Below are 27910 nucleotides of genomic sequence, written 5' to 3'. Positions count from 1 at the left end.
TCCCGGATTTTTAAATGCTACACGCATTCCACTTCGTTACTATTTTCATATTCACAAGTTTACTTCCGATTCATTTTGCGCTAGATTTTTATTTGATTTACACTTGAAATAAGCGTCAAAAATAGCAATTTAGAACGATGCACTAGTAATATAACTTGTCTAAGAACAGAATTATTACATATGCTGATTAATTCACCCCTGTTCCGTTGTAATTAACGAGAAGAGCACTTGTTGCTAACCACGCTATTGTGTATCGCACCTTGTCAACAATCGTCCATTATCGTAGAGAGCGGAGTACACGTGCCTTAACGGTCAGTAATAATCTTTTAAATGCATTGTTACTTAATACCATTAATCACTGATTGGTAAGTTAGGTAAATATAGTATGGATTATTGAATTAACAAAAGAGTTGTTGTCGAAAACACAGAACGTGTAAGTTTTTATGGTTTGATTTGACATTTTGAATATTTTCATCTAAAGATTGCCATTTTAACTTAAAATTTCTTGTAACTTTGATTAATATACAGTTGATTAACAAAATTAAGGCTGAAATAATTTACTGTTATTGTTAATCAAACATGTAATCCATCAACCATTTATACAATTAGTACGTAGTATATCTGTATATGTCAGCGCCATTGCTCTTTCCCTTTATTTTCATCCAAGTTCTCAAAAACATCAGATATAAACGGGAGGGATTTGGACACATGAATGTTTATTAATTATATTTGGTTCTAACAGTTATATATATAATTAGGATCATGTTCAGAAATTCAGTTGATACTGTAAAATATAATTATATTATAGTATACACATCTACTGGATATTTTTCTAAATTTCACAGAGAGATTGTTTTTGTGTGTAGTAATTATACTATTTTTATTGAGATATATATATATATATATATATATATATATATATATATATATATATATATATATATATATATATATATATATATATATATATATATATTAATGAATGTAGACATAAGAAATACAGTGAACCACAAATTAAAGCATCTAATACCACTCCTGATGCTCCTGAATATCACAAGCAATATAATGCTCCCTATTTAAATGAATAAAATCCTTTGTCATCACCCCAATACATTATTCGTAATCATATTTAGGACAAGACTGGGGATCAAAACAGATTTAGAATAAACAAAGCATTAAGTGGGATTTAAACATTCAGGATCTGTGATACCCCAGAGATTTTATTGTAAGGCTATTGTTGTTTGTTGATTTTGTGATCAGATCATGTAAACCTAATGCAATGACCAAAATTTAACAAGTGAAAAACATGGAATTTAAAATAATAGCCATGAATTGCTTACAGAAATGGGTTGCAAACTTTAAATGTCATTATATTATAAAAATATTCATCAGGAATTTATTAGATATATCGTCTATCTTTTCATCATCATTGTGTATTACCTAATTATTATTTTATGTTAGTTATAACCTTATTTATTGAAAGACATATAATGAAACAAGAGCTTCATCAGATACATAGAGTATTTATTATAACTAATTTTGATAAGAAAGATAACATTTTGAAAGACTTATATACCATAGTTGTTAGGGCCTGAAAATCTTACTTTCTTATCCAAAAGGGTTAAATGGGGGCATGAACAATCTTATCATATGCTGTTGTATAATATGGTATGCCAACTTCACAAAACTAAATATAGTTTTATAGTTGATAAACTAGGTTTATTAAGCATTTTATTCCTCATGAATTTGATCTCATAACTGCAACGCTTTGTGCAAACAAATTGAGTAATGCATGTTATGAAAATTTGTTTGCACATACCGTTGCAGTTATGAGACTATATCTTTAAAAAATGATAATGATATAATGCTTATATTTACATTTTTAACTTCTTGCATTGTCTGCATTATACCTCATAATTACATGCAGCTACCGTATTATCCTAAATGCAAGTTCAAATTAACTGTTAGAGCCACAAGCGTAAACTTTTATTTTTGCTTGTGACATTGCACTTTAAGATTGTTCAATGTTTGTGAAGTCAATAAAAAAACTCATGATTTAACCTTTCAGTACCCTGTATGTATCTGCAGTAGCTTTCCACTGTGACACTTTACTCGCTTAAAATAGGTGGAATGCAAATATTCAACTGTAAACTATAGATTACATATCGTAAATTTGTAAAACATAGTTTTCATCAGTAAAACCATATCTATTGGTTGTAAACTATAGTTTATGAGTTTGTGACTGCCTGTATAAGTTTGTCTGTATATAAACGTTAACAATAGATTTTAATTGCTGTCATGAATATAGAATCACATCTAAAGTCAATCAACCTATGGTTTTTTGACAGTGAAAGTGTATTTAGCTCATTTTATGGCAAGTATTTTATCACATTTTCTGTATGTTTTGAATAGTTTTCTGTTTTAGAAATTTGTAATCATTGTCCCGACATAATATTTCATATATTGGCAATCTTGTTATATATAACTCTTCCGTCTACCGTATGTCAGTAGATTTTTAACTTCTGTAATTGATTTCTTATTTATAACTAATCTAGGCCTTCCAGAGTGTTGAATATTTTCAAGTAATATCAACCTAATACAATTTTGGATAGACCCAAAAGAATTTTCATACAATAATCGAAGTTCTTGAAAAAACATTCAAAATTTCATTTATGAAATGTGATCTATGTATTTGCCTTAACATTACGCACCAGGCTGCATTTGGTTGTATTTTTCTACATTTTTAATATTCCTGCTTTGTAAAACTTTTCTTGTTAAGGCTGTTCTATGAAATTGATCTTAAGTTTGTGAAATATCGTACTCTGCTGATGCAGATTTTATATTTTTTCTGCAATTTTTGCAACTGGTCTAACCACAAAGAAATCACCTTTTATCACCTTTATTGTATTACTTGGTATCAGTATTAAACTAGATTTAATTTTGTAGGTGACAAAATGTGTGCTGCCATGGTTGACAGAAATCCAGAATATCCGGACTATGGTCGGCCCATGTACGACTCCAACCCCCAGAATGATTATGGTCGCCCAGCATATGAATCCTATCAGCAGCCCGGGGACTACAGGAGAGGTCAGGAATACGGCCAGGAGAGATACAACCCCACCTCACAGTATCCAGGCTCCTCCGACCCCCCAGTGGTAAGAAGTCAAGCTTCTCTCTCTTCCTATATCATTTTTAACATTAATTATTGTTTTTTTCTTGTTCACTGCAAATATTTTTGTGAGGAGAAACAAGTCTCTCTAGAATATCACTCAGTATGACTGAGGAAAAAGATGAGTACATGTATTAGTGTAGTATAATTAATGCTGAAGAATTATATCAAAAGGATCTGATGATGGATTAGAACTCTCTTTGAACTTTCACTATCAAGGTCTAAAATAAAACAACAGTTAAAAACATAGTTTGGTTTTATGAACAAATCCACTTTAATATAGCTATGGATTATTCTATACTTTCAAGTTATACCTGAAGTGTATAATTTATCAAACTTGAATGCCATATTTAGACTAGATATCTTGTACTGTGATGGAATTCCCATGTTATACATAAATGTAAACATTTCTATGTCATTAACAGATATCCTCCACTTGAATTATATACCGCTTATAAAATAAATTCAATTGTAAAGTTTATAGTGCAATGCAGGTTGCCTTGACAGGATCCATGATGTGTTTATGATAAATGACCCTCTTCTGAATTGAATTTACAAGGACCGCCTGTGTTCAAATGTCAACTCCTGTCTTTCACTTTTCAAGACTGCATTTTCTCTAAAGTTTACAGCTTTAAAGGGGCAAACCGCCAAATCCCCAGCACACGGCTCTGCTATGCACCGCTCGTGTAGCCTCCTCTGAACCGCACAGCTGCTGACAGCCTGGTCTACAGTGTTTGCTCTCTTGATATATACTAAAAGAATTATTGATTTTTAGCTGCTTTGTTAATGGTATTTAACATTTGGAAATAAATGAAAGGGTTTATTTATGGTATTCAATATTAGGAAATGGAGATGAAGAAGCTTTGATAAGAAACGGAAGTTCTTTGAATGTCTTTTAAGTGATTTTGTCAGATCATTTCAAGGTTAAAAGGCATATTAATCTCAAGTTATACATTTATTTCAAAAGGCGAAAACAAAATATAAAATGGCTGCTCGTTGTTATTCACTTGTTTTAAACAATTTTTAAGATTTGAATTAAAGAAATAATTTATGAAAAATTCATTATGATTTTAAGTAACAGTAAGTTTAGGCTCAAAAATGAAAAACTGGTTTTTTTAAAAAGTAATATCTAATTAAAAAAAAGAAAAAAAGAATCATAGTTCTCTGTTTTCATCGTAGCCTGATGATTTGCAGATAACCTCGGGATTAGTCAGTTTAAGTGATGAAAAAGCCAAAGAGCGCAGGCATCTGATTCAGATGGAAATGCGTAAGGAGTACGAGGACCACATGCGGCGAGTATGTAGCTCCTGGCGCCCTCTATAGGCAGAGGACTCACACCCTAACGCTTCTGTATCTAGTGCATGTTTTACTTGGACCCTGTTGGGGCGTGACAACATTACATGCATTCTCGTATTCTAGAGTTAGATGTAGACTCATGTATTCAGAATTTCTTATTTCAAGGAATCGTTTCCTTTAGAATAATTTTTTAAACTTTAAAGCTTTTAGAAAGCAATATTTTAAAACATATTTTGTACATAATTTTTTTATTTTATTGATTTAGGAAATGTGTTCACGCCTTGATGTTATTTGTACATATTTTCATTGATGTCTTAAGTAGTATTTGCAAATGGCCATAAAATTTTAAATGTTTTCACTTTTTCATTTCAATGCATTTCACTAAATGTTTATGCATTTAAAAGCGGCTTTTAAAAAAAAAATACACATTAATGTAGACTTTTAGAATTTTCACTTTAAAGAGGGCTAATGTTATGAGAAAAGAAATTGATCAGATGTGTAATTATGGTACATATTAAGGTTAAAGCAGCAAAACTTATTCTGAATTGTCCCTTTTACAGTACTGAAAATGAAGTAGGGGGTAGGATGGAGGATATTTCTTGTTTAAGAACTCAGGTGGAATAACACATCATCACAAAATGGCTGACTGCTGATTGAAACGGCATTTCGTTTTAGATTTTATGGACTGAAACATGTAACTTACTCCATAGCCGAGTGGATAAAGTGTCGGACTTGTGGTCCGTACATCCCAAGTTTGAATCCCGCAGGGGCTTTTGTTGTTACTTACTGGAATAATTATTTAAATATTCATTTTTTATCCCCAAACTGCAAATTTTTCACTTATTTGACATTTGTACAGTTTATTTATCATTATATCTTTCATAACCAAAATATTTCCTGTTAATTTGAGTGACTTTTTTCAGGTGTGTTATTCCACCTTAATTAATAGAAGATCTTCTCTAATAGACTCTAAAAAAACCCTCAAGAAAACCAAACCTTATATCAAAGGGACATACATGCATTTGGTTCTTCTTTGGCATGCATGCCAATACCTGTAATTCTGTGACTGATCAGCATGGCATGGCTCTTCACAACTAGAACAACTCATAGAACTGTCATTGACAGTAATTAAATTAGTCTGACTCAGAATATTGTAATAACAATAGTCAGTGCTTTAAAAGCTACTAACAGACAGACAGGCAAAACATGAAGGCTGGATCATTCAAATCACTACCCTCCAAAAAGACAAAAACATGTCACCAGGAACTCAATCCTTTGGTCTTGTTTGTTTTTAGCAAAAGCCTGTGTATTATACCACAGGCAGTGTAGATGACGGGCTCCCAATCGGAAATTATGCACAGGCTCGCAAGGTTCTGGACACCGAGCGTCACAGAGACTACAATAAATATATGAAGGAGGTATAGGGTGCGCTAGTAGTGTTTCTGTAGTCAATAGACGGGTACTGACAGCACACACCATCATTTGATATTTACGTTACAGACTCTGTACTAATCCGTCTGTTTCAGGTCTTCCGTCAGCTCAGATTACTACCGTTCAGTTTATAACAAACGCTTTTGTGTTGTGTTAGTTCTTAAACTTTCTCCCTTATTTACCCGTATCTCTCCTTTATTTGCTAGTCTTATATGCTATTATAGAACTTTTAAGTTTCTTTTCAATTCTGAACTTGATCAGTTTAGCAGGTTATGTATTTCTTAACCTTTTGGTGTATAAAACTTGATTTTTTCTTCATATTTTTTATTTTAAAAATAATGTAGCAAGTGCACAATTCTTCAGTAACACCTGTATGTTAAAATGTGACTTGCATGCTTAAAGTTTGCATAGCTTGCTTTCACTTTAAAATTAATGCACTTACGTGAGATCTAATCAGTAAATTAGAAAAACTTCTATTCTTTACTTTAAAGTTAATGAAATATCGTCTGGAAATGTAAGTTCATTGACAGCGTCAGGCAATTTTATAACATTTTTTGCTTTTTCTGCACAATTAGAAAGAGGAGCAGGCAAACAGACACCGTGATGAGATGGTGCGTCAACAGCACGCCTCACCCCCACACCCAGCCAATCAGACGGAGATGTACGACCACAACCAGATGTCGCAACAACTCCGAGAGGAGCGAAGGAAGGAGTACAACGATTACCTGGTAAGTGGGCACATCAGTGGTGATGACCTAATTAACCAGAGCTTGTGGTGAACTAAGTTACTACCCGGAATAGACATCACACGTCATAATTAACTCACATAATCTAAACGTACTATATAGTACCCTTGGTAAATACAAAATGTGTGTTGATTCTATCTAAAAATAGTTATAACCCAGTAATAGTAAATTTTAGAATGTTTTATATACATGTATTACCGAATAAACAGAATGTTTTTCAATATTATCTAGTATTGCAGAAATAAATCATTTCAGATGGAGACTTTATTAAAACAATTCAAATTTAGCTATCAATATCATTTCCCAACAATGTTACACTGAAATTAAACACAGATTTTAGGTTGAACAATTTATAAGTACATGCAACAACATATCAGAATTACAACAATATGTATACACAGTGCTGCACATGTGTTTCATTTAGATTCTCTGTTAGTTTCTTTATTGATATTTAGCTGTCTCTCCTCATTCGCCTTTCATCTATACATGCATAATTTGGAAACCCTCGCTGTAGATTGCTGTATTCTTGTGCATGCAAAATCAATCATACTCTTTCAAACTAAGAGAAGCTTGAAATTTTAATCTATGACACCATTTCTGAAGGATGATCACAAGCGACTGGATTTAAAATCCATCGAAGGTGATCGCACGTTGGGTACCCCATCAAAGGTAAAGTCATGTGATGGTCATGTGACATGCGGCCGGTGGCTGAGTGAGGCTTTGTTTGTTGTGTGTGTCATCCATTCATGCTTGTGGATATGGCGCTTTGTAACACGAGTTAGCTTTGTTTAACCTAACTTTGTCCTGATAACAGAAACTGAAGGAGAACTTGGAGCATGAGAGCGCAGGGCGACCAGTTACTCCCCCTGGTGGGCTCGCTCTAGGGGGATACGAGGTGTATCGCAATCAGCTCAAAAAGGATAGAGTCCGCGAATATAGGCAGTCTCTGCTTAAGGTAATCAAGCAGCGCCCATCTGTTTCTTTGGATATTCCCATTGAAAAGTATTTGAATTTTTTATTAATCTTGTAGTTTTTATCAAGTTTTTTTTAATGTATAGAGATCAAATATTTCTCTGTATGTGGTCCAAAGACCATATAATTACCTCATTAAAACATACTAGCGTTTCTCCTGTCAGTTTTGATTACTGTCTGTATGATATTTCATTAGAAGTGAACTAGACCTTTATTTTGAAATATTGAATAGCAACAAAATGAGCAATGGTTGCAACGAGCTAAAGAATTTCAGTTGGACACATCCCCCAGCCACGAGGGGCACTTGGAGAGTGAGCGCCCTCTAGTGGGCTCCCCACGGAATGTTATCGTTGATTATAAAAAATTAAAAGAAGTGCTCAGTTCGGAGCGTAAGAACGATTATAACCGACTCTTAGCGCAGGTAAAGCCCGTACATAGAGAGCTAGGAGTCCACTACTATCAGGTCTTCTAGTCTTGTTAACTGTCGGCTTATAGTCCTCTGTACTCTAGATAATAACCTAAAGTCTTGCCAGTATATTAGAGTAGACACTAGCTCTCCATACACTGTATTAGTAGATAGTACTAGTGTCTGTACACAGTATTACTAAGTATGTACTCCTCAGAGTTAGCTTCAAGTCACTAACAATTATTGACAACTTAGAGGGTACCTGTGAAGGTATCCTGTTAAACAGAAAACACTGCAGATGCAAGATACAGATTTCCAATTTATCCATTTTATGTACCTAGAGTCCAGTTTGTGTTACACTGTTGATAAAACAGGAGCAAGATAGAGCACTGTGCGTCAATGTTTATTCTATATATACCCTCATATATGCATGTGTGTCTAAAAACTGTGAGCAGTTATTAATGTCGCTAACACAGAACAATACCAACTAATATGTAAGCCAGGGAGCTTCACAGAGCTGCTATTAATATATGTGGCCTTCAGTGCATTGTTCTTGAAGTTTAAATCTAAACCAAGTATTGATTATGAAGTGTTTGTCCAGTTTAATGGTGGAGTTTGTTTGCAGTGGAGTAACACAACTAATACACACTGTCTTGATTTAGAAAGAGGCTAATGGTACCCCCCGCGCCCCACCCACCCCTCCCGTGGGCCTCAATATACCCACCGAGGCCGAGAGGCACAAAATCGCCGAACTCAAGAAGAGGCAATATCGAGATGAGTTGTTGAGGGTATACTTGATATTAAATACTTAGTAATGCTATACTGTTGTCATAAATTTCAGAGGACAATATAATCATGATAATAGCAAAGCAGACTAAAGTCAGATAATACATGTATCTGTAATCTGTAATACATGTTGTGACGTAGCATAGACAGACCAATTAATAATTTTAATTCAATAACTTGTCAAAGTTTAACCTTAATAACAAAATGTAGAATTACTTGTGTTTTTGTTGTAGCTGAGTTTATTAATCAAAATCTATCCATAAAAGAAAAATTAAATTCTTAAACTTCCAGCAACAAAAAGAGCAAATCTTGAATCGAGCTCAGCACCAGCTGGAAATTCCGGTGATAGACCGCCGACAGCCAAACTCTGACCCCCCTCCTCCCATAAACCCTCCCCAGGACCGTCCTCCCTCGGGGAGATGGGACCCCCAGTCCTATAGACAAAGCAACTTTGATCAGGTGAAGGTATGACACTTCTCTCATCGTGTCAGTTTCTTCAGATAGTAGGCTTCTTTAGTTAGAACCCATTATCTAGCTGCATAGAAAATATATGTACCATGTAGATATTTAAAATCATGTTCTGGAATGTTCCATATATTGCATGCAATCACTCTGGAAAATTCTCAAGGTGTCTCAATAATTACGTGTTTGTGCATAAAACTGTTCGATTTTATCTGTTTGATCCTTATCAAGAATTCTGAATTGAGCAATGTTGTTTACATTTGTCACACATTGTGCCAATACTTATTGAGATGCCACGAGAATTCATCAGTACTAAATCACTTTACTAAACAGCACATTTTCAGATTCATTTGTGGGCATTTAAAAAAAAGTGATTTTATTTTGGAATTTTATTTGTTGGTATAACACATATACATATACTTTTATTTTTTCGAATTTACCAATTAAAACTAGACTGGTTCATGGAAACTGCAAAGAACTTTGTTGAGTGTTATTATTTGCATTATTATAGTACTTTTAATACTGTATACAGGGAAATATTTGCCCCAGTTTTATTTTGACCCCTTTTACCCACGTCTGCGGAATTACAAACAGGGAGAATTAAAAAAAAAGAATTTAAATTGCTTTGTTAACTAGAGTATATTTTATATACTGATGGGGCAAAACCATTTGCAAATGTAGAAATGTGAAGAAAAAAAAACAACAGGCAAAAATAACCCTGTATACAGTAGAAGTTATTTCTGATAACTTAATAGAAATTATTGTTGTTTAACATATTGAGTTAATTTCAATTATTTGGTATAAATGCAAAAGTAAGTGTTTTAATGATAAACCTTTTCTTCAACTTCCCATTAGAAATCAAAAGACAAATTGCTATTGATATACTTTTTGAAGTTGTTTTCAATCATATTTTCACCATACATTTTCATTTATTTATATTATATATTTCAATGAAAAAAATATTCTAAGATGTTTAATCTAAGTAGCAACTTTTTGTTTCTAGTCTGATAGACTTCTAAATTAATATGATATTCTAAGTACTAGCATTTATGATACCTGACTTTAATTTCAGAGAGTTACTTCCCCTCCACATCAAGCCAACATTGGCCATGACGATTATGGCGCCTTCCGCAGACAGACGGAACACGAGGTCCGCAACAAGGAATACAATGACTTCCTGGCCAAAGTGAGTGCAAGTGTGTGGAAGGAAATCCTAAAATAATATATAACTTAGATACTCAGAATTCTCAAATGATTGTAGATTCCTTATTTTACATGAGTTCTTCACTGATTTTGCCAGTTTGAATCAAATTGAAAGAGTATTAAATTGGAAGAGCAATATTTTTATTGTAATTTCATAAAGTTTATGATTGTTATAAAAATAAACTTATTAGTAAGTGATGATGTTTTAAAGGAGGTGATTCTCCTGTATGATTTCTTCACTTTTGATCAGGAATTTACAGTATTTCCAGTAGATATGTTTAGTAGAGTCAGTCCTATATTTACATATTGACCAAAGTCTAACTTAATTTTCAAATTGTTTACTATAGAAACAACATCTAGAGGATGAGAAGAAGCAGAAGTTGGCAGATCAGAGACGTCAGGCCCCGGCACCGATCGTCAAGGGAGACTACTACGACTCAGAGCAGTATGACCGCAGGCGACAGGCCCTCAACGACCTTCAGCACAGAGAGTATCAGAATTACCTCAAAAATGTAAGTCCCTAGTGACTAACCACTAACCTAACACCCTAATAGTCCGGGAGTCCTTTCCTATAGGTATACAGCCGCGGGAATGAGGTGAGTTCTGTAAATCTTGGTGCGACTCGAGTCGGGCATGGTTATCATTATAGTGAGCAAACTAAAAATTAATCTTACTACGCGTGAAAAATAACGAGTTCAAGATGGAGGATTTTACTTACAAAATAATTGCCAAGTGTGATGCATGTGATTAAAAAATTGCTGACAAAATGATGGCATTGCTTTCTATGCTGTGTAGCATGCAGATAGATGTGAAGTATCTTTCTTCAGCATGCAGCATATGTTAAAGCGCGAGTGTATGCTGCTTGCATTATTTGGTCTGTAGTGATTAGCTCAGCATGTATAGAGCTACGTGTGGTTTGAGGGTAGGGCCATTAACTGCTGTGTGGACGTTAACTCGTTTCTATATATAGCAGCCTGCCACTCCCCCTGAGGCTTACGGTCTACCCATAGGTCAACAACATTATACTCCCAAACAAAAATGGATGGAAAAGCAGAGAAATATGGAGTACAACCAATTGTTGAGAAAGCAGGTATACATTGTGTTTCCTCTTGCTCTAGAAGTGTGATATTACTCAAGAGTTTCTTCAGGATTTTGACATAGGGCTTTATATGATGGACAGGTGGAATTCCAAAATCACAAGATTAGGGTATAGAGACGAGGGTTTTACCAAGATTTCATTTCACAGTTATCACACAGTTTGGCATGGTGTTAAGTGACTCTTTGTTATGATATAGATTTTAGTCGTGAGTCAATCTTTATTATGTTTCTGAAGGGGGATCCATCAAATCAAACCAGTGCCCCACATAGCTATGGGACCAGCTTACCCATGGTAGAAAGTGAACTCAAGTACAATGAGTTCCGCAAAAAGCAGGAAAAACAGAGAAACTGGGACTACAATGTTCTACTGAAGGTAGTCAGATTAAAGTTACTGTGGGTGGTGCCATCAGCTATTGGATGTGGTGCCAAGCCTTAAAGTCACTGGAAGTGGTCCCATTGATTTTTATGATCACTAGTTGTTGCTTGTTAAGTCAATGTGTGTGTTGTGCTATACACTACATACCAGTAGTTGTAGGTTATGGGCTCACTGATTTTGTCACAATGTGGTGCCACAAACTGACATATTTTTTTGTCACAAAATAAGTCTAAGTGGGTAAATTTAAAGCATTTTTCATTTGTGCAAGTCATTTTTTTTAGATTTAAAAAAGTTTCTAATAATATATACTACCAGACATAATTTCTACATAAATTATTTTCTGTGATGAGAAAGTTATCACTAAATAAGCAAATATTGGAACATCGCAAAAATAAACAGATACATGTATAGAGTCTTATGTATACCTAAGAGTTGCCGCATATTATAAACATCACATATTTTATAATAATTGATCAATGAATGTGGTGTCATAAATTAATGATAGTCATAATGTACTGTGGAATTATTTTTAGCTCACCTGAGCTGAAAGCTCAGGTGAGCTATTCTGATCACATTTTGTCTGTCGTCCGTCTGTCTGTCTGTCTGTCTGTCTATCTGTCTATAAACTTTTCACATTTTCAACATCTTCTCAAGAACCACTGGGCCAATTTCAACCAAACTTGGCACAAAGCATTCTTAGCGTAAGGGGATTCATAGTTGTGAAAATTAAGGACTATGCCTTTTTGCATAGGGAGATAATCAGGAATTTATGAAAATTTTCGAGAATTTTTAAAAATCTTCTTCTCACGAACCATAAGACCAAGAAAGCTGAAACTTGTGTGGAAGCATCCCCAGGTAGTGTAAATTCAAAGTTGTGAAAATCATGACCCGCGGGGGTAGGGTGGGGCCACAATGGGGAGTCGAAGTTTAACAGGAATATATAGAGTAAATCTTTAAAAATCTTCTTCTCAGAAACTAATCAGCCAGATGATTCTTTATAATTGTTAAGACTTTTGCCCCAGGACAATTCTTAGGCCTCACAAGAAGGTTCAAAGTTTGATTAAGGTTTATATCCCATATATAAACAATTGTTAAGGATCTTTTTGAGAACTGCAATACTCAACATGTGATATGACTATAAAATCATCCTGTTAGAAAAGGGACTAATGATTATAAACATAAGAATATCCAGGGGAAAAATGGATTTTATTTATACAGGATCTACATGTATTATTGTCCATTGTCCAGATAGTTTGTATTATGACTCCATTAAGCTGATTTTATCATACCTACTGTTCCTCAGGTGAGCGATGTGGCCCATGGGCCTCTTGTTATTCATGGGGGGGGGCAGTGTTCATGGGTAGCCAAAATTTTCCTCGTTCGTGGGGACATAATTTCTGTAGTAGTGTATTAGGGATAATTTTGATAAATTTTAAAGAAATGATTGTGTATATGTAAGTGGGGATGTAAATTCGTGGGCAAGGGTTACCGATGAATGCCACGAACATTGATCTCTCAGGAACAATGATGATTCCACAGTATTGGGTTGTATAAATCAGGTTAGCACATGTGGTACCATACATTACGATCAAAGTCTGTTATTCCATACAATTTGATTATAGTTTATGAGGTGCCATCATTGTAAGCAAATGTAATATCACAGACCATAGACTTACTGGTCATCAATTTAGATCAGTATATTTGGTGCCTTTATTATGAGTCAATGTGGTGTCACCCACCATGGTAATTTTGATTATAGTAGATCACTGAAAACATGTATGTGGTGTCAACATACATGGCTGTCATGTATATGTTGTTTTTATAGCAAGGTCTCATGAATTTTGCCCACTGCCGCATGTGCTACCATCCATATTACTATTCTATCAGAAGTTTTTTTGTGCTGTTTTTACATGGCATCATGATATTTGTTAGACCATATAACTATGAAGTTTTCTGAGTGTTACACGTCTTAGTTCCACTAAGAAGGTCCATCACAGCAGTATTATAGATCTGGTTAACTTGATTGGTGGAGGTTTTGATATTTTAAAGGTAGCATCAGACATTTTATGTTAATCACCCAATTTAGCTTCCTAGTCACCTGGCACTAACTGTAGTTTACATTTATAGCTTACCATATGCAGAGTGGGGGACATGACAGATACTAGTATGACCTTTGACCTTCAGACCAAAGGATTCTAGGATTGATTAGTTATGACTGTAGATATCTATATGTAATGTTACAGCATGATCAGCAGCGTAATCGAGCCCCGACACCAGATCACCTTCAGGGCTTGCCCCTCAGTCAGCGGCAATATGATAGCATGCGTAAAATGCAGGAAAAACAGCGAAATCAGGAATACAACGATTTGCTGGCAAAGGTATTAGGGCTTTATGTGTGATGCCACGGTTACCAGACATCTTTTTGTGGTTTTATTTTTTTGGTTGGCTACTTTAATCTTTTCTGATTTTCATTTGTGGCACTTTGCACATATTTTAAATGGGCACTGTCAAATAAATATCTACTTGTACTCAGATAAACTCTATGATTAATACATATTTTTAAAAAACATTTATTAACCCATGTAATAGTTCTTTCACATTTTCCTTGTGCACACCATTATCTCATAGTGGAGTTTTCTTCGATCACGTATATTCCTGAAAATTTGCATTGATCATTAATGCAAATCAGCTGGTGACAGACCACTTTATACGATAAAACTTTTTTTTTTTTTACAATTACCAAGTAAAAGAAGTCCGATATGATAGAAGATCTGACAAGTTATTAGAGACAAGTTACAAACTGTGGCTTTCTTACGCTTGGTAGTTTGTGTGCTAATTAAGCTTGACATATTTATTTGGAGTGATTGTTTTGAAGTGATTTGAATGATAAGATTATACACAAGTACATGTATGTAATTTATTTACATATCGTAAGTTACTATTTGTAAAAACATGTACCCAGTACATTTGGAATTTTTTTCTTTAATGTACAAGATTTTTGTTGTTCATTGCTGGTAAATATAAATAATGTTTATAATGAGTAAATATCTTTTTAGCATTTAGAACTAGGGTAGATTTGTGCATTTTTCTGAGGATGTATCATGTTTGGATACTAGAGCTGTGTGATTTTCATTCAACACTTATTTTCGTTTACTAACAAACACATAGATGCTTGACATTAACCTGAGACATTACACACTGAGTAATGAAGCATTCTGTGATGTTCATGTACGATTTCACAAGTACAGGTCAACCTCATTGTCTCAAATATTGATATCTCAAATACCATGGATATGTCAAAGTGGGTTGGAAGACACAATCTCAGTTTTTATATGCAGTTTGATTTCTTCCATATCATTCAATGACCCCATATTTTCTCTCAGACTTAGATTCATTGGGTTTGAGATAACAAGGTTTGACTGTACTTTAATTCAAATGCAGATTGCCCAGTGTGTCTGTCTATGAACTATTTAAACATTGTTACTAATCATGTACTATATAATTCCTGGCAAGGCAATCAGAAAGTTGGAAAAAATGGCTTTAAATTTTCAGGAGGGGATAGACTTTGAATATGATTCTTTTTATGTACAAACATATTAAGAGCCTAAAGAGCTACAAAAATTCGGACATTCTAGAAGAGAGCTTACTGGGAATTATATAACGGATTAATTTAATGATTTCATTTAACAGATGGATTACTAACCTTCAATATACATGTATTGCATTATATGCTATGTACACCATATATAAAATGTAACCTGTTTTACTATTGCACAAAGCCATGGAGACGGATGTATGGGAGAGGGTTATATACAGGACACTAGGGCTTGGGTTGATGTGTGATATACTGTACAACTTTAGGCAACTCAACTCTTGTTTATTCCTTGTTTGATATCCATTAGGAGTAGTTTAATGAAATTAATTGAAATATAGTAATGAGTTGTGTTACCTTAAAAATATGTCTTACAATAAACGTTCTGTTGAAAACAAAATGTATGGTTCATAATTGACTCAACTCACTGTCTGTAAATGAATTTGAATACATGAAGAATGCAGTTTTTAACATCAACATATTTCTGATCTTGCAGAAAGGTTTCAATCAGCACCAGCCCCCGGAGACGAATCGTCGCCCAGAGCTGGGTCTGAAGAGTGAGTTCCAAGACCAGGTCAGTACAAGGCCACCCTGAGGAACACCTCCCACCCCCTCCCACACCCTCGCTTGTAGTTTTATGGGGGTTGGGGATAGCCATCTACTGTGAATTTGATTCTGCTTGCGTTGCCTTAGAATTGATTGATTTGCTTACCTTTGAGAAAATACGAGAAAAATGCATAAAAGATGCACCTTGCAAAGTTTCATATGTATTTTTATATATTTTATTAATGAAATTTTTTGGGCAGATTCAAAATTCATTGCCTATTTGAAACCATTTGTGGTTTATTGCAATATGTTTTGAAAGTGACAGTGCTTTTGAGAGTGGGTGTAACATGTGAAGCATTCATAATACCGTATAACGGGTAATTTTTACTGCTGTAATTTTTTAAGGAATTTGTCTTAAAATAGGGCGATTTGAATTTTTACGTGTAATTTTTTTACGAATTGGACATGTCCGTAGAAATTAAAATCATCTGTGGTAAAAGGGGGGAAAATTTCACCGTGACTTTGTTACAGTTAACACTTATAAAAAATCAGAATATCGTTTTTCTATTAACGAGTTCTTAATTATTACGATAACATTGTGTTTATTCATTTACCTTTATTTCATATGTGATATACACTTTACTTATTATATAGCTACTAACGTGGCATTATACGTAGTTTTAAAAAACACTCAAGACTGAATAGAAAGATCTGAACTGTTATCACCATGTGACCAAAAACGCTCAAATATACCTACATGTACAGCCATCAGGGACTGAGCTGAAGCTCATGAACATTACTGTCATACGTACGATGTAGAAAATTTACGTGCGGTGTTTTTATACTTTAAATCTGTGAAAATTTACGCGTTTACGTGTGGTGTTTTTTTACTTCTGTGAAAATTTACGCGTTTAATCTTTACGGATTTATAAAACTCGTAAAAATTAGTAAAAATTAGCAGCACGTAAAAAATACCCATTATATGGTTTCCACCATCAAAGACTCTTTTGCTTCCATTGAATAGTATCAAGACCCGGCAGCTCTCCTGACAAACAGGGGTAGATACTCCTTGGAGTTGGAGCAATACTCGAGTCGGCTTGACAATCAGGCACGGTCAAACTTTGATTCTCACGTTCAGGTATTCCTCCCAGGTGTATCCCCTACTGACCAATCAGAGTGGACGTCTCATATAATGGTGCTTCCAATCTAGATTTATCCCATATCCAGTTTCTTACCCTTTTTTGTATAGAGTAAATCAAGATTTTTAGAGTGTAGCATTTAATAACACAAATTCTTTCCTCCCATGAATTTATAAAATGTAAGTAACCACCTCAATGATACCTCTAAGACATACCGGTATTAGCCGCCCTTACTGTAACAGACCAGAATTTGTAGCTTATTTCACTTTACAGTAGTAAACTGGTTGGTGGAAAATAATTTTGGCGATAAAGCAAAATGGTATACAAGAAACATAAAAGCACTAGTTACAAAATATTACCACTAATGATTTAGCTTCAAAACATCTTGAAGTTTTGTTACACCTTAAATTAAAGTTGTTTGACATACGGGGATACATGTTAGTACACTCTGCTGGGTAGTAGGTCAGCCCTGGGAGACAAGTAGGTCGGCCCTGGGAGACAAGTAGGTCAGCTGGTCTCTCTCTCTGGTTCAGGTTTTGGGATTTCCTATTTTAGTTTATTTGTGCAGTGACAACTTGTGTGACTTTTGGTTCGAAAGTTTTTTTTTTCTTTTTTGAGTTACTTTTTGATCCATTGTAAAAATTCTGTTGTTTCTCCCCCTTTTTTTTCTTGTTTTTACCAGGGCTTTTTTCTTTTGATTTTTGATGTATTACTTTGCACTTTCACATGGAGCCGGAGGGTTGCACCTGATATTTACTTGTACCATATTTTTATAGAGAATAAAATATCTTTAACATATTATTTTGTCTATACATGAAAAAAATATTTTTCTGCATATCGCACTTGGCATTAAGTTTGAGAAGAAAAACCCAAGTTATGATTTTCAAAACTGAAAGCTTAATTATACGATTGCTCACATAGTAAAATGTCTTCACAGTTTTGGGGCACTGTAGTAACTAGACACATATTAGGTCTAGGAATTTTTCTTCAGTAGTTTTGTCATGACCTACACCTGTGGACACTTTTTTTCCTGGTTAAGGATAGCTATACTGGTATATTTGATAAATAGAAGTTCTGCTGGGATGGTGTAATAGCTTGTGTGGATGTGTTTATGATGACAGTTTGAATGTCATGGTTTAGTTTGGTTTGTGTGTTCCAATGATTACTTGTTTGACCTATGCTTGGCACTGGGAACATGATTTCTATGGTAGATTGCCCCTCAGGCCATTTCTAGTGACCAAGTTAGGACAAACAGTGGGAAAGTGAAATACTATGGACTGATGACAGAGACTCAGGAACAGGTGAGGTGACCTTGACCCTAACCTTCACAGCCATGTTAATTGACCTTGTAGAACTAAGGCAGCAAAAATTATGCTTTGTTTTCTGATATACAGTACAGAAATCCAGTAACAAAGAATTTAGACAAAGGGCCAAAAATGGGGAAGGTAAAGTTCTGTTTTGTTTGATGGTTTGTTTGTTTGTGGTTGTGATTGCGGTTTGGATTTCTTTAATGTGCGGTTTGCGGTTTGCTTTGGAGAATGAGATTTTTATTCCAAGGCTCAAGTGTTAAATATGGGGAAAGGAAATAGATGGCTACATAGTAAAAATGATGACAGAGGAAAAGGCCATGCAACTACTTGATGAATTTCTAGTTTGTGAGATATCATTATTGGGCACACAATTGAAAGGCATGACTGGAAATTTTCAACCAGCTACTCTTCAATGATTTTCAACAAGACATTCCAACTTATAATTTAGATCATCATTTGTGTGCTGATGTTACAATCATTTCTCACACAAACAAACAAGTGAAGCACTATTTGTTCTCATTGTTCATTTATTTGATATGTTTACTTCTGTGTACAATTATTAAGAGGGTGTTTTTGAAAAAAAAAAATGTGTTTAACTATTATGTGGTACATAAGGCATATTGTTATATGTAACAGTTTATTTCAATGCGGAAAACAGTTTGGTGGTGGTTCTAGTTTTGGATGGATAAATCATCTAATCTAAATTCATCTGTGTAGACACTCTCATTTCATAGTCACTGGTTCAAATCCTTTTGTGAGCACTCACTGGTCATGTAAACATGTTGGTCAGAAAAGTTTTATGTCTTTCAAATCCTCCATTTTTGATCCCAGGGGACTGGTAGACACAGACTGTTACCCAGTTGTAGAGGTTGTCTTTGTGTCTTGTAGCAGACTGACCTGTCTTGCTGTCTTGTAGGAAGTAGAGTCTAGTGGCTGTCATTGTTATGTATGTAACTTGTTACTGGGTCTCTCTCCCTGACAGGAGCCAGCTGGTCGACAATCTCAGCGGAACGCTCCAGTAGGCTCACTCATTGCTGGTGACCGAGTCGATTACCCCAGCAGTGCCAACGAGAGATTTAACCGAGAGCGACGCAAGGATTATAATGATTACATCAAGGTATCATTGTTGTAACCCACCATTAATCTCTACAGGTCTAACCTTAACCTTTGAACCCTAACCATGACCTTCGACCCTTCACAGCGTTGGTCCACAATACATATATCAATTTTCTTTCACTGATCACAAAAGTTAATGCATAGTCATTTACAGTCTGATACTAGTCTGAGTTTTCTATTTAGAATACATGTATAAGCTTAGTTCATGTTGTTATATCATCGTTATAGCTGTAGAATTGTAGATAATTGTATGTTTTTCAATGACGGACCAGATCTGATTCATTTATTAAGTACATAGAAACAATGATATTCATATGTATTTTTCTTTGATGCGAAATAAGTTGATCAAATTTGATCATGCTAAGAAATAAAACGAGATGCAGGGGTGTCTTTTTTCCGTAACTATCTCAAAAACTGAAGCCTATTATTCATAGCCCCAAGATCTGAAGAACATCCACAGGAAAAGAGAGGAAGCGATTGCTAAGATAGAATCTGATGGAATAGATATGGACAAAGTCCGAATCTTTCCTCAGGGAGAGTACGTTGAAAAGCAGAAACAGCTGCAGGAGGAGTGGAGGAAAAACTTCCGAGATTTTGCTGCCAAGGTTGGTCACATGACTGGTTCTACTGTACAATGAATTCAGTTGAATTCGGATATAAATTTGATATCTGTTCGTAAAATAAAACCCACAACTTTATACTACTGAAAAACAGAAGTACGAAATCGTGAAGAAGGACTTGCAAGAACGAGAAAGAGTCCTGGCCAGTTATAATCAGAAGGAGATTGACAATCCGACGATTCTTCCGGCGGGGGAATACAAGGAGAAACAAAAGCACCTGCAGCAGCAGTGGCGAGACGAGTGTCGGGACTATTACTTGGGGGTAATGCAGCGTGGTCTAATGTCTGAGTCGGGGCTGACACTAATAAGTACAAGTACAAAATCGGGGCAGACACTAATATGTACTAGTACAAAGTCAGGGCTGACACTAATATGTACGTCAAGTACAAAGCTGTTAACTTCTCTAACCAAAGGAGGATTCTGCAGGATCCTGGCTTTATGATGTGTGTATATTTTGCTAGCTTAACAAAGATGCATGTTGAGTTCTTGGAGTTGTACATGCTGTAATTTTGGAGTTTTTTTGTGGAAATATACTCTGGAGCGGCAAATCAGTCTAACAGTGTTCGCAAGTCCTTTAACCCAACACTTGCTTGTTTTGCAGTGAAGATGCATGACAACATTTAATCAACATTATCTGCTCATAAAAGTGAGTTTTAAAGAAAGGTTGAGCTTGTGTTCAGTGTGGTGAATAAAGACACGGACAGATTATAACCTTGTCTTTGTGCAGCATCCTGTGGTTCAAAGGTCAAAGGAAATATGGCGGGAGGATGAGCCAGTCCATACCATTCCGCAGTCCGGCGAGTACAAAGGCCGACGCAAGAGGCTTGATGCTCAGCTCCAAAAGGAGTTTAAAGAATATCAAAGCCAGGTACTCTCCTCCAATCAAAACTCTTAAATCTGCTGCTACCATTGCACTGATCAAACTTACTCAAACTGAGGCTATGCAATACACATGGTTCGTTTAATCTCATTACGTGTAATTGCTTTTCAGACCAGGTTCAAACAGCTCATGAAATATGGTAAAATTTAATCTAATGCATCAAGCATGACACTGTTTTTCAGATTACTTAAATGATATTCCTCCTATAGCCTCTATAGCACACAATTTCTGGTCAGACAAGCATGGTTATTTGGGGATTTGTGCCCTCATTTCTTTGCAGTCTTCATTATTTCTCAAAACTCTTATACATTTCAATGTGTACATGCCTTTGCACAGATTCTTTTATTTTTTGAGTTTGCTACAACTTTTTTGGTCCATTTTTGCTAGATTTGTTTCTGTCTTCTGTCTTCTTAGCTGTTTGCTTGAAATATCCATTATTCAGTGTATTTAAAAATTTTTAATTCATCAACCTTTTTTTTTAAATTTTCATCTTCATACTTCTTGTTACACACAAGAATGCATTAGTTTTTCCGAAACTTTAATTTGATTATTTAGGAAAATTATGAAAGGAATCTCAACCACATTCATACAATATATTGTGGTTTTTGATTTGTTAAATGAATCAAAGCTGTCCCCATGAGCTTTAGTTTTGACCTATGACCATTTTACCCAGAAAACTCCCCCTAAAGAGCGAGTAAAAGAGTTTGGATCACAAGGGGCAGTCCTGTTTGATCCTGTATATAACAAGGATGTCAAGAATCGAATGCGTGAGGAGAGATCAAAAGATTTGAAGGATTTCCTAGAGGTAACAAAAGACACTGCTTACGATTGGCTGGCTGGTGGCGGGAACCTCCCTTACACCCAATCATACCTCATGCTTATGTAATAAAAGTTTGCTTCTCTGTCTGTGTATCTTTGTGTATTGTTACATGTATCCAAATATTTAGTTTTATATATGTAAACATGTATTATGTAGGTATAATGCACATTGTATATTATCAAGATTCATATAATAAAGGCATTGTATGATTAGAATAAAATAATATCATGTACCTAATAGTACACCTTTTTTCCCCAGATAATACATGCAAAACATTGTGATATGTTTAAATTGAGATGTCACGTTTTGTTTTTTCATTGTACACATATTTGTCAATAACAAAATACTTTATTTTGATGAAATTGTTTATTATTTTTGTTCTTGTTCAGATTGACGCAAAAGAAAACAGTATTCTTGAAAACTTTAACCCCCCAAAATACTCATTCTAGAAGCATGTTTTATCTAACTTAGTAGCCATGCAATGTAAACTCAATGCATGTGCTTGTTAAACAAATTAAACGCTTTCAATCTTAGACTTATAAATAAAACAAGTCATCAAATTTCATTTTTTCTGCCACATTTATCATAACTACATGCACAAGTCTGAACCTTATTGTTTGTGTTATAGAAGCAGGAGGCCGATCGGTTTAGGAAACAGGAGAACACTCGACCTGACAATCGGATTGGCTTCATGACTCACCTCGGGCGACCGGTCGAAGAGATGAGGGAGAAACTTGCCAAGGAGCGGCACGAGGAATATAATAAATATCTCAAAGACGTGAGTACACGTAAATTGAGATATCTCGGTCTTATGTAAAGCCATTTTATAGAGTATAACACAGGTTCCTGAGACTAAGTACTTGCATGGTATAATGATCATTTGATGATTGAAATTTGATAAATCCCAATGAGACAGACCCCATAACTTACTCATTTGGCACTTTGGCTATTCAATAGACGAGATATTGAACCAAAATGAAGTGCCCAAACCAACGCAACTAAATCTTAACAAAGAAGTAGATATAGACGACTAATTTAGAAGTGTAACAGACTAACAGACAGACAATTTACTGTATCTTGTATAAGGTACAGGGTGTAGGGTGTACAGGGAACTGTGGTTATAGGGATATGAACCAGCAATCCTAATTAACTAATGACATAAAGATTGAGACAATTCTTCGGTGGTTTTAGGGATATTTACCAGCAACTCTAATAAACTAATGAAGTAGAGATTGAAGAATTTCTTAGTAAAGCATTTCATATGAATGTAACCCCACAAACCAAGGTGGCAGTGGGGTGTTTTATGTACTCTATTTATACAAACATGTCATTACAGGGTTTTGGACTTTTTCCAGCAACATTCAGAAAAACACCTCAAATATATTGTCATCAAATGTATTTGTCATTATTGCCTCTATAATTTGAATAATTGACAAGGCTATCAGAAATTTTGTAAACTTACATGGAAAGTTAAGTGCTTTTCGTGATGCACATGATGATGTAAATGAAATATGGGTTAACTGTAAACTATACTTGATGAGACGATAGACTTTGCCTTGTCAATATTTCAATTTACCCAAATAATGATGTCTTGGCAAGGTTTGGTTAAGATTATCTTGCTCTTTAAAACTTTTAAAAAAAATTGATAAATGCAGTGTTTATTTTGGTGGATCTGCCACATACATGCACTGAAAAACATAAAACGTCACTCCCTGTGTCACATGGTGTGTGGGGTTACTATATTAATGATGGGTACATGGTATGGGGAGCTTGTTTAATCGTTCACTCCCTGTGTCACATGGTGTGTGGGGTTACTATATTAATGATGGGTACATGGTATGGGGAGCTTGTTTAATCGTTCACTCCCTGTGTCACATGGTGTGTGGGGTTACTATATCAATGATGGGTACATGGTATGGGGAGCTTGTTTAATCGTTCACTCCCTGTGTCACATGGTGTGTGGGGTTACTATATTAATGATGGGTACATGGTATGGGGAGCTTGTTTAATTGTTCACTCCCTGTGTCACATGGTGTGTGGGGTTACTATATCAATGATGGGTACATGGTATGGGGAGCTTGTTTAATCGTTCACTCCCTGTGTCACATGGTGTGTGGGGTTACTATATCAATGATGGGTACATGGTATGGGGAGCTTGTTTAATTGTTCACTCCCTGTGTCACATGGTGTGTGGGGTTACTATATCAATGATGGGTACATGGTATGGGGAGCTTGTTTAATCGTTCACTCCCTGTGTCACATGGTGTGTGGGGTTACTATATTAATGATGGGTACATGGTATGGGGAGCTTGTTTAATCGTTCACTCCCTGTGTCACATGGTGTGTGGGGTTACTATATTAATGATGGGTACATGGTATGGGGAGCTTGTTTAATCGTTCACTCCCTGTGTCACATGGTGTGTGGGGTTACTATATTAATGATGGGTACATGGTATGGGGAGCTTGTTTAATTGTTCACTCCCTGTGTCACATGGTGTGTGGGGTTACTATATTAATGATGGGTACATGGTATGGGGAGCTTGTTTAATCGTTCACTCCCTGTGTCACATGGTGTGTGGGGTTACTATATTAATGATGGGTACATGGTATGGGGAGCTTGTTTAATCGTTCACTCCCTGTGTCACATGGTGTGTGGGGTTACTATATCAATGATGGGTACATGGTATGGGGAGCTTGTTTAATCGTTCACTCCCTGTGTCACATGGTGTGTGGGGTTACTATATTAATGATGGGTACATGGTATGGGGAGCTTGTTTAATCGTTCACTCCCTGTGTCACATGGTGTGTGGGGTTACTATATTAATGATGGGTACATGGTATGGGGAGCTTGTTTAATCGTTCACTCCCTGTGTCACATGGTGTGTGGGGTTACTATATTAATGATGGGTACATGGTATGGGGAGCTTGTTTAATCGTTCACTCCCTGTGTCACATGGTGTGTGGGGTTACTATATCAATGATGGGTACATGGTATGGGGAGCTTGTTTAATCGTTCACTCCCTGTGTCACATGGTGTGTGGGGTTACTATATTAATGATGGGTACATGGTATGGGGAGCTTGTTTAATCGTTTGCATGTGCTGTTTGTCTGCTTGTTACAGAAATATATCTCACAGCCACATCAGCGCCCCCTGGAACGACCCAAGTGGGTGGACTCCAAAGTCATGGAAGTAGGTTACTTACTGAGTTAGAGCGAACATTGGTAAACCAAGTGTTATGTTGCTCAACATCCAGGCCATTCAGATACTTAAACATCAACAATGCTGCCTTTGTGTTTCATATGGATAAAACATTATAATGCAGGCTATGACAAAATGTTTGGCATCAATTCGTTAAGTATAGATTGCAACCTTTATATCCTCTTTGAACAACAAGGCTTGCATGTACATTTGTCTTTGAATTAATAATGTGATATTTACTGTAGATTTATTATTTTACGTGAGTACTTAATTTCGCGATTCAACTGTTTTTCATCAAATCGCAAGAATATTAAATCTTGAACACCAAATTTTTATTATACCCGGGTAATTTCTTTAATAGTTTACATTTGTACGAAAAATAAAAACGAGATTTTAATATCCGTGAGATGTGTACCCACAATTTTATACGGATATTAATTTCTTGCTTTTAATTAAGAATTTACAGTATACAAAAGAGTTAAAGTATGTAAGATATATTGTTTAATCAGATTATAAATGATAAGAAGAGGTGGGCATTTTAAAAAGTCTTTCATACATGGAATTTACATCCATGTTTGGAAGTCAATTTTGGACGATTTTAGCCATATACTTAGCACTCGAACCAGCTTGGATAAACTGACTCATGCTATTTTCTATGAATTGTAACCATTAATTACACATTTAAATTTGAAAGAAAGTAAAATTTATGTGATTTAGTATGAGATACATGAGATTTTTGACTGTGATGTAAAACTGTTTTTAACAGATGCAGATATGTAGAACTTTGTGTTATGTGTTTTAGGATAATTGGCAGAAAGAAGCTGCTGGCTCAAGATCAAGGTCAGCAAAATTCTTTAATCATTGTTTTAGCAACACCACAGTTTACTGTTGTATATATATGCATCTACATCTTAATTAATATGTATGCATAACAGTTCTATCAGAGTATAGTTCATTGCACTACTTTTAGTTTTACATGGGCATTCAGTCCTCTATATTTTAATTTTAAGACCTATCATAATGGCAAATTTTGCTTGATATGTACCGGTAATTATAAGTGGAAGACATGCAGTATGTATTGTGAACTACACATAACTTAACTAAATTTTATTTGACCTTGATCTGTACAGGCCGACCAGTGACAAGCCGATCCATACTCCAACGTACGAGGAGATGCTGGACAAGAAGAGGAGAGAGGAGGCCTCTTACAGGAGATTTGATGATCCGGAGTACTCCAGGTCCGGAGCAGAGTAAGTCCAAAGGATGTACCAGTTCAATGCCTCAAATATACTAGTTCTGTACTTTATGCATACCATTTTATGAAGAAATGCTTTAGTCTGTTTATGTTAGACATAAAGAAGATCTTTTTATTTTTTACAGTCGAGGTTATGACGCTCAATACAGACGCTATGATCAGTAACTGAAGCAGGGAATTCAGAGATTTGTTTCAAGTCGGAGTAAGTTGTACTCAGTATGACAGGACTCAATCCAGCAGATCAGTTCAATAATTATATAAACACTCTCCCAATCAATTGTTTATAAGTGTGCTTTCTATTTTCAGGAGGCGACATGACAGAGATTTTTTTGTACTGTAAAGAGCGTCACATTGCGTCCATTCTGAAAGTGACTCCGTCCAGTATTATATAACCTAACACTAGTATAGACCAGAGTATTAATACAAAGCAGCAGACCAAAGCTACTGTAGATGTTACAATGACCTGTATATTTATTGATCACCGCCACTCATAGTTACTTCCCTTTAAACAGAATCTGCCTCCTTTCTCATTCCCTGATCAAACCTTGTTGTGTGGAGCTTTACGTTAATTAACTGTTTTACGTTAATCATTTGTTGGAATTTATACAGAAGTGCTGAGGTGTTATGTCTTTTTGACGTTCCACAAAGGTGGGACTTTGTCTCTTACTTATGTGTGCCATAACCAGATTAAAAGGAAAACCCTATGTTAAAATCCAAAGTTTCCTAAATTATTTTCATTTGTTAAGTCCTCTAGCATTAAAATTGCACAATTCTATTTTTTTATTTTATATTATAAATTTATTATGATATGTATATATCTTGCAATTTCAATGTATTTATTCAGTTCAATACATTTATAAGGTATTTTGAAATATGTATAAAAACCAGGATTCTGCTGACAGAAATCTGAATCGCATTGTATGATGATCTGTTTGTTTCTGAGTTCTCTCATGTTTACATGTCAAATGTCAATTCATTGGTGGTTAAGGACTTTGAAGTGATATTAGTATAGGAGACAGAAATGCTTTATTTATTTATAGAAATAAATATTCACATACAGGAACTTGGTCTTGTTTATCAAACAGTTCATGTAAAGCAGGGCATTTTTAATGGGATGCAATTTTCAGTCTAGAATATTATTATTTTAAAAAATTAAAGTATTCCATTAACTTTTAAAATTATGAAATATACTTATTTAGTCCTCTTTGTGCTGGTTAGCACATAAATCCATTACCAGGGATCTCCATATTGGTCTGTCCTGTGACCTACTATATGTAGTCATTTTAAAATCCAATTACAGTAAAACTCGGTAATAGCAAAGTCCTAGGGACCAATGGATTTACTTTGTTATATCCGTAATTTGTTATATCCATATGACAATTTCATAATATTAACCATAGCGAATTCACTATATACATATTTTCTTTAACCAGACTACAATTTTTGCTAATTTGAGGGTTAGAATGAAAAAACATTCTTTTGATACCT

General features: G+C 35.1%; 1 protein-coding gene across 16 annotated transcripts; it reads left to right on the top strand.

Moving 5' to 3' along the window:
* Nucleotides 1–34: 34 nt before the first annotated feature.
* On the top strand, nt 35–27485 carry LOC105342068 (trichohyalin). Of its 16 annotated transcripts, XM_066065148.1 has the most exons (29): nt 35–311; nt 2947–3155; nt 4349–4465; nt 5761–5883; nt 6472–6624; nt 7457–7597; nt 7847–8035; nt 8683–8808; nt 9098–9271; nt 10341–10454; nt 10819–10983; nt 11442–11561; nt 11805–11942; nt 14189–14323; nt 16034–16111; nt 17108–17221; nt 18434–18523; nt 18617–18667; nt 19515–19649; nt 20083–20253; nt 20363–20530; nt 20996–21136; nt 21822–21953; nt 22597–22746; nt 25090–25158; nt 25970–26007; nt 26298–26417; nt 26548–26624; nt 26729–27485. In XM_066065148.1, exons 2-28 carry the CDS (start codon nt 2955–2957, stop codon nt 26585–26587), a joined length of 3393 nt encoding a protein of 1130 aa, XP_065921220.1. In that variant the 5' UTR covers nt 35–311; nt 2947–2954; the 3' UTR covers nt 26588–26624; nt 26729–27485. The 16 variants fall into 16 exon arrangements, with proteins under 16 accessions (XP_065921220.1, XP_065921222.1, XP_065921221.1 ...); XM_066065150.1 differs by lacking the exon at nt 7847–8035 and having other exon boundaries at nt 36–311; XM_066065149.1 differs by lacking the exon at nt 17108–17221 and having other exon boundaries at nt 36–311.
* Nucleotides 27486–27910: the final 425 nt, after the last annotated feature.

Source organism: Magallana gigas, chromosome 7, assembly GCF_963853765.1.
Source record: "Magallana gigas chromosome 7, xbMagGiga1.1, whole genome shotgun sequence".
NCBI lineage: Eukaryota > Metazoa > Mollusca > Bivalvia > Ostreida > Ostreidae > Magallana > Magallana gigas.
Note: the sequence above shows the minus strand (reverse complement) of the source record. Positions and strands in the feature narration are given on the sequence as shown.

Coding starts and splice junctions, on each gene's coding strand:
- LOC105342068 (XM_066065148.1), top strand. CDS start 2,955: ATGTGTGCTGCCATGGTTGACAGAAATCCAGAATATCCGGACTATGGT. Junction 19,650..20,082: donor ATTATAATGATTACATCAAG/GTATCATTGTTG, acceptor TATTATTCATAG/CCCCAAGATCTGAAGAACAT. Junction 22,747..25,089: donor ATAATAAATATCTCAAAGAC/GTGAGTACACGT, acceptor TGCTTGTTACAG/AAATATATCTCACAGCCACA.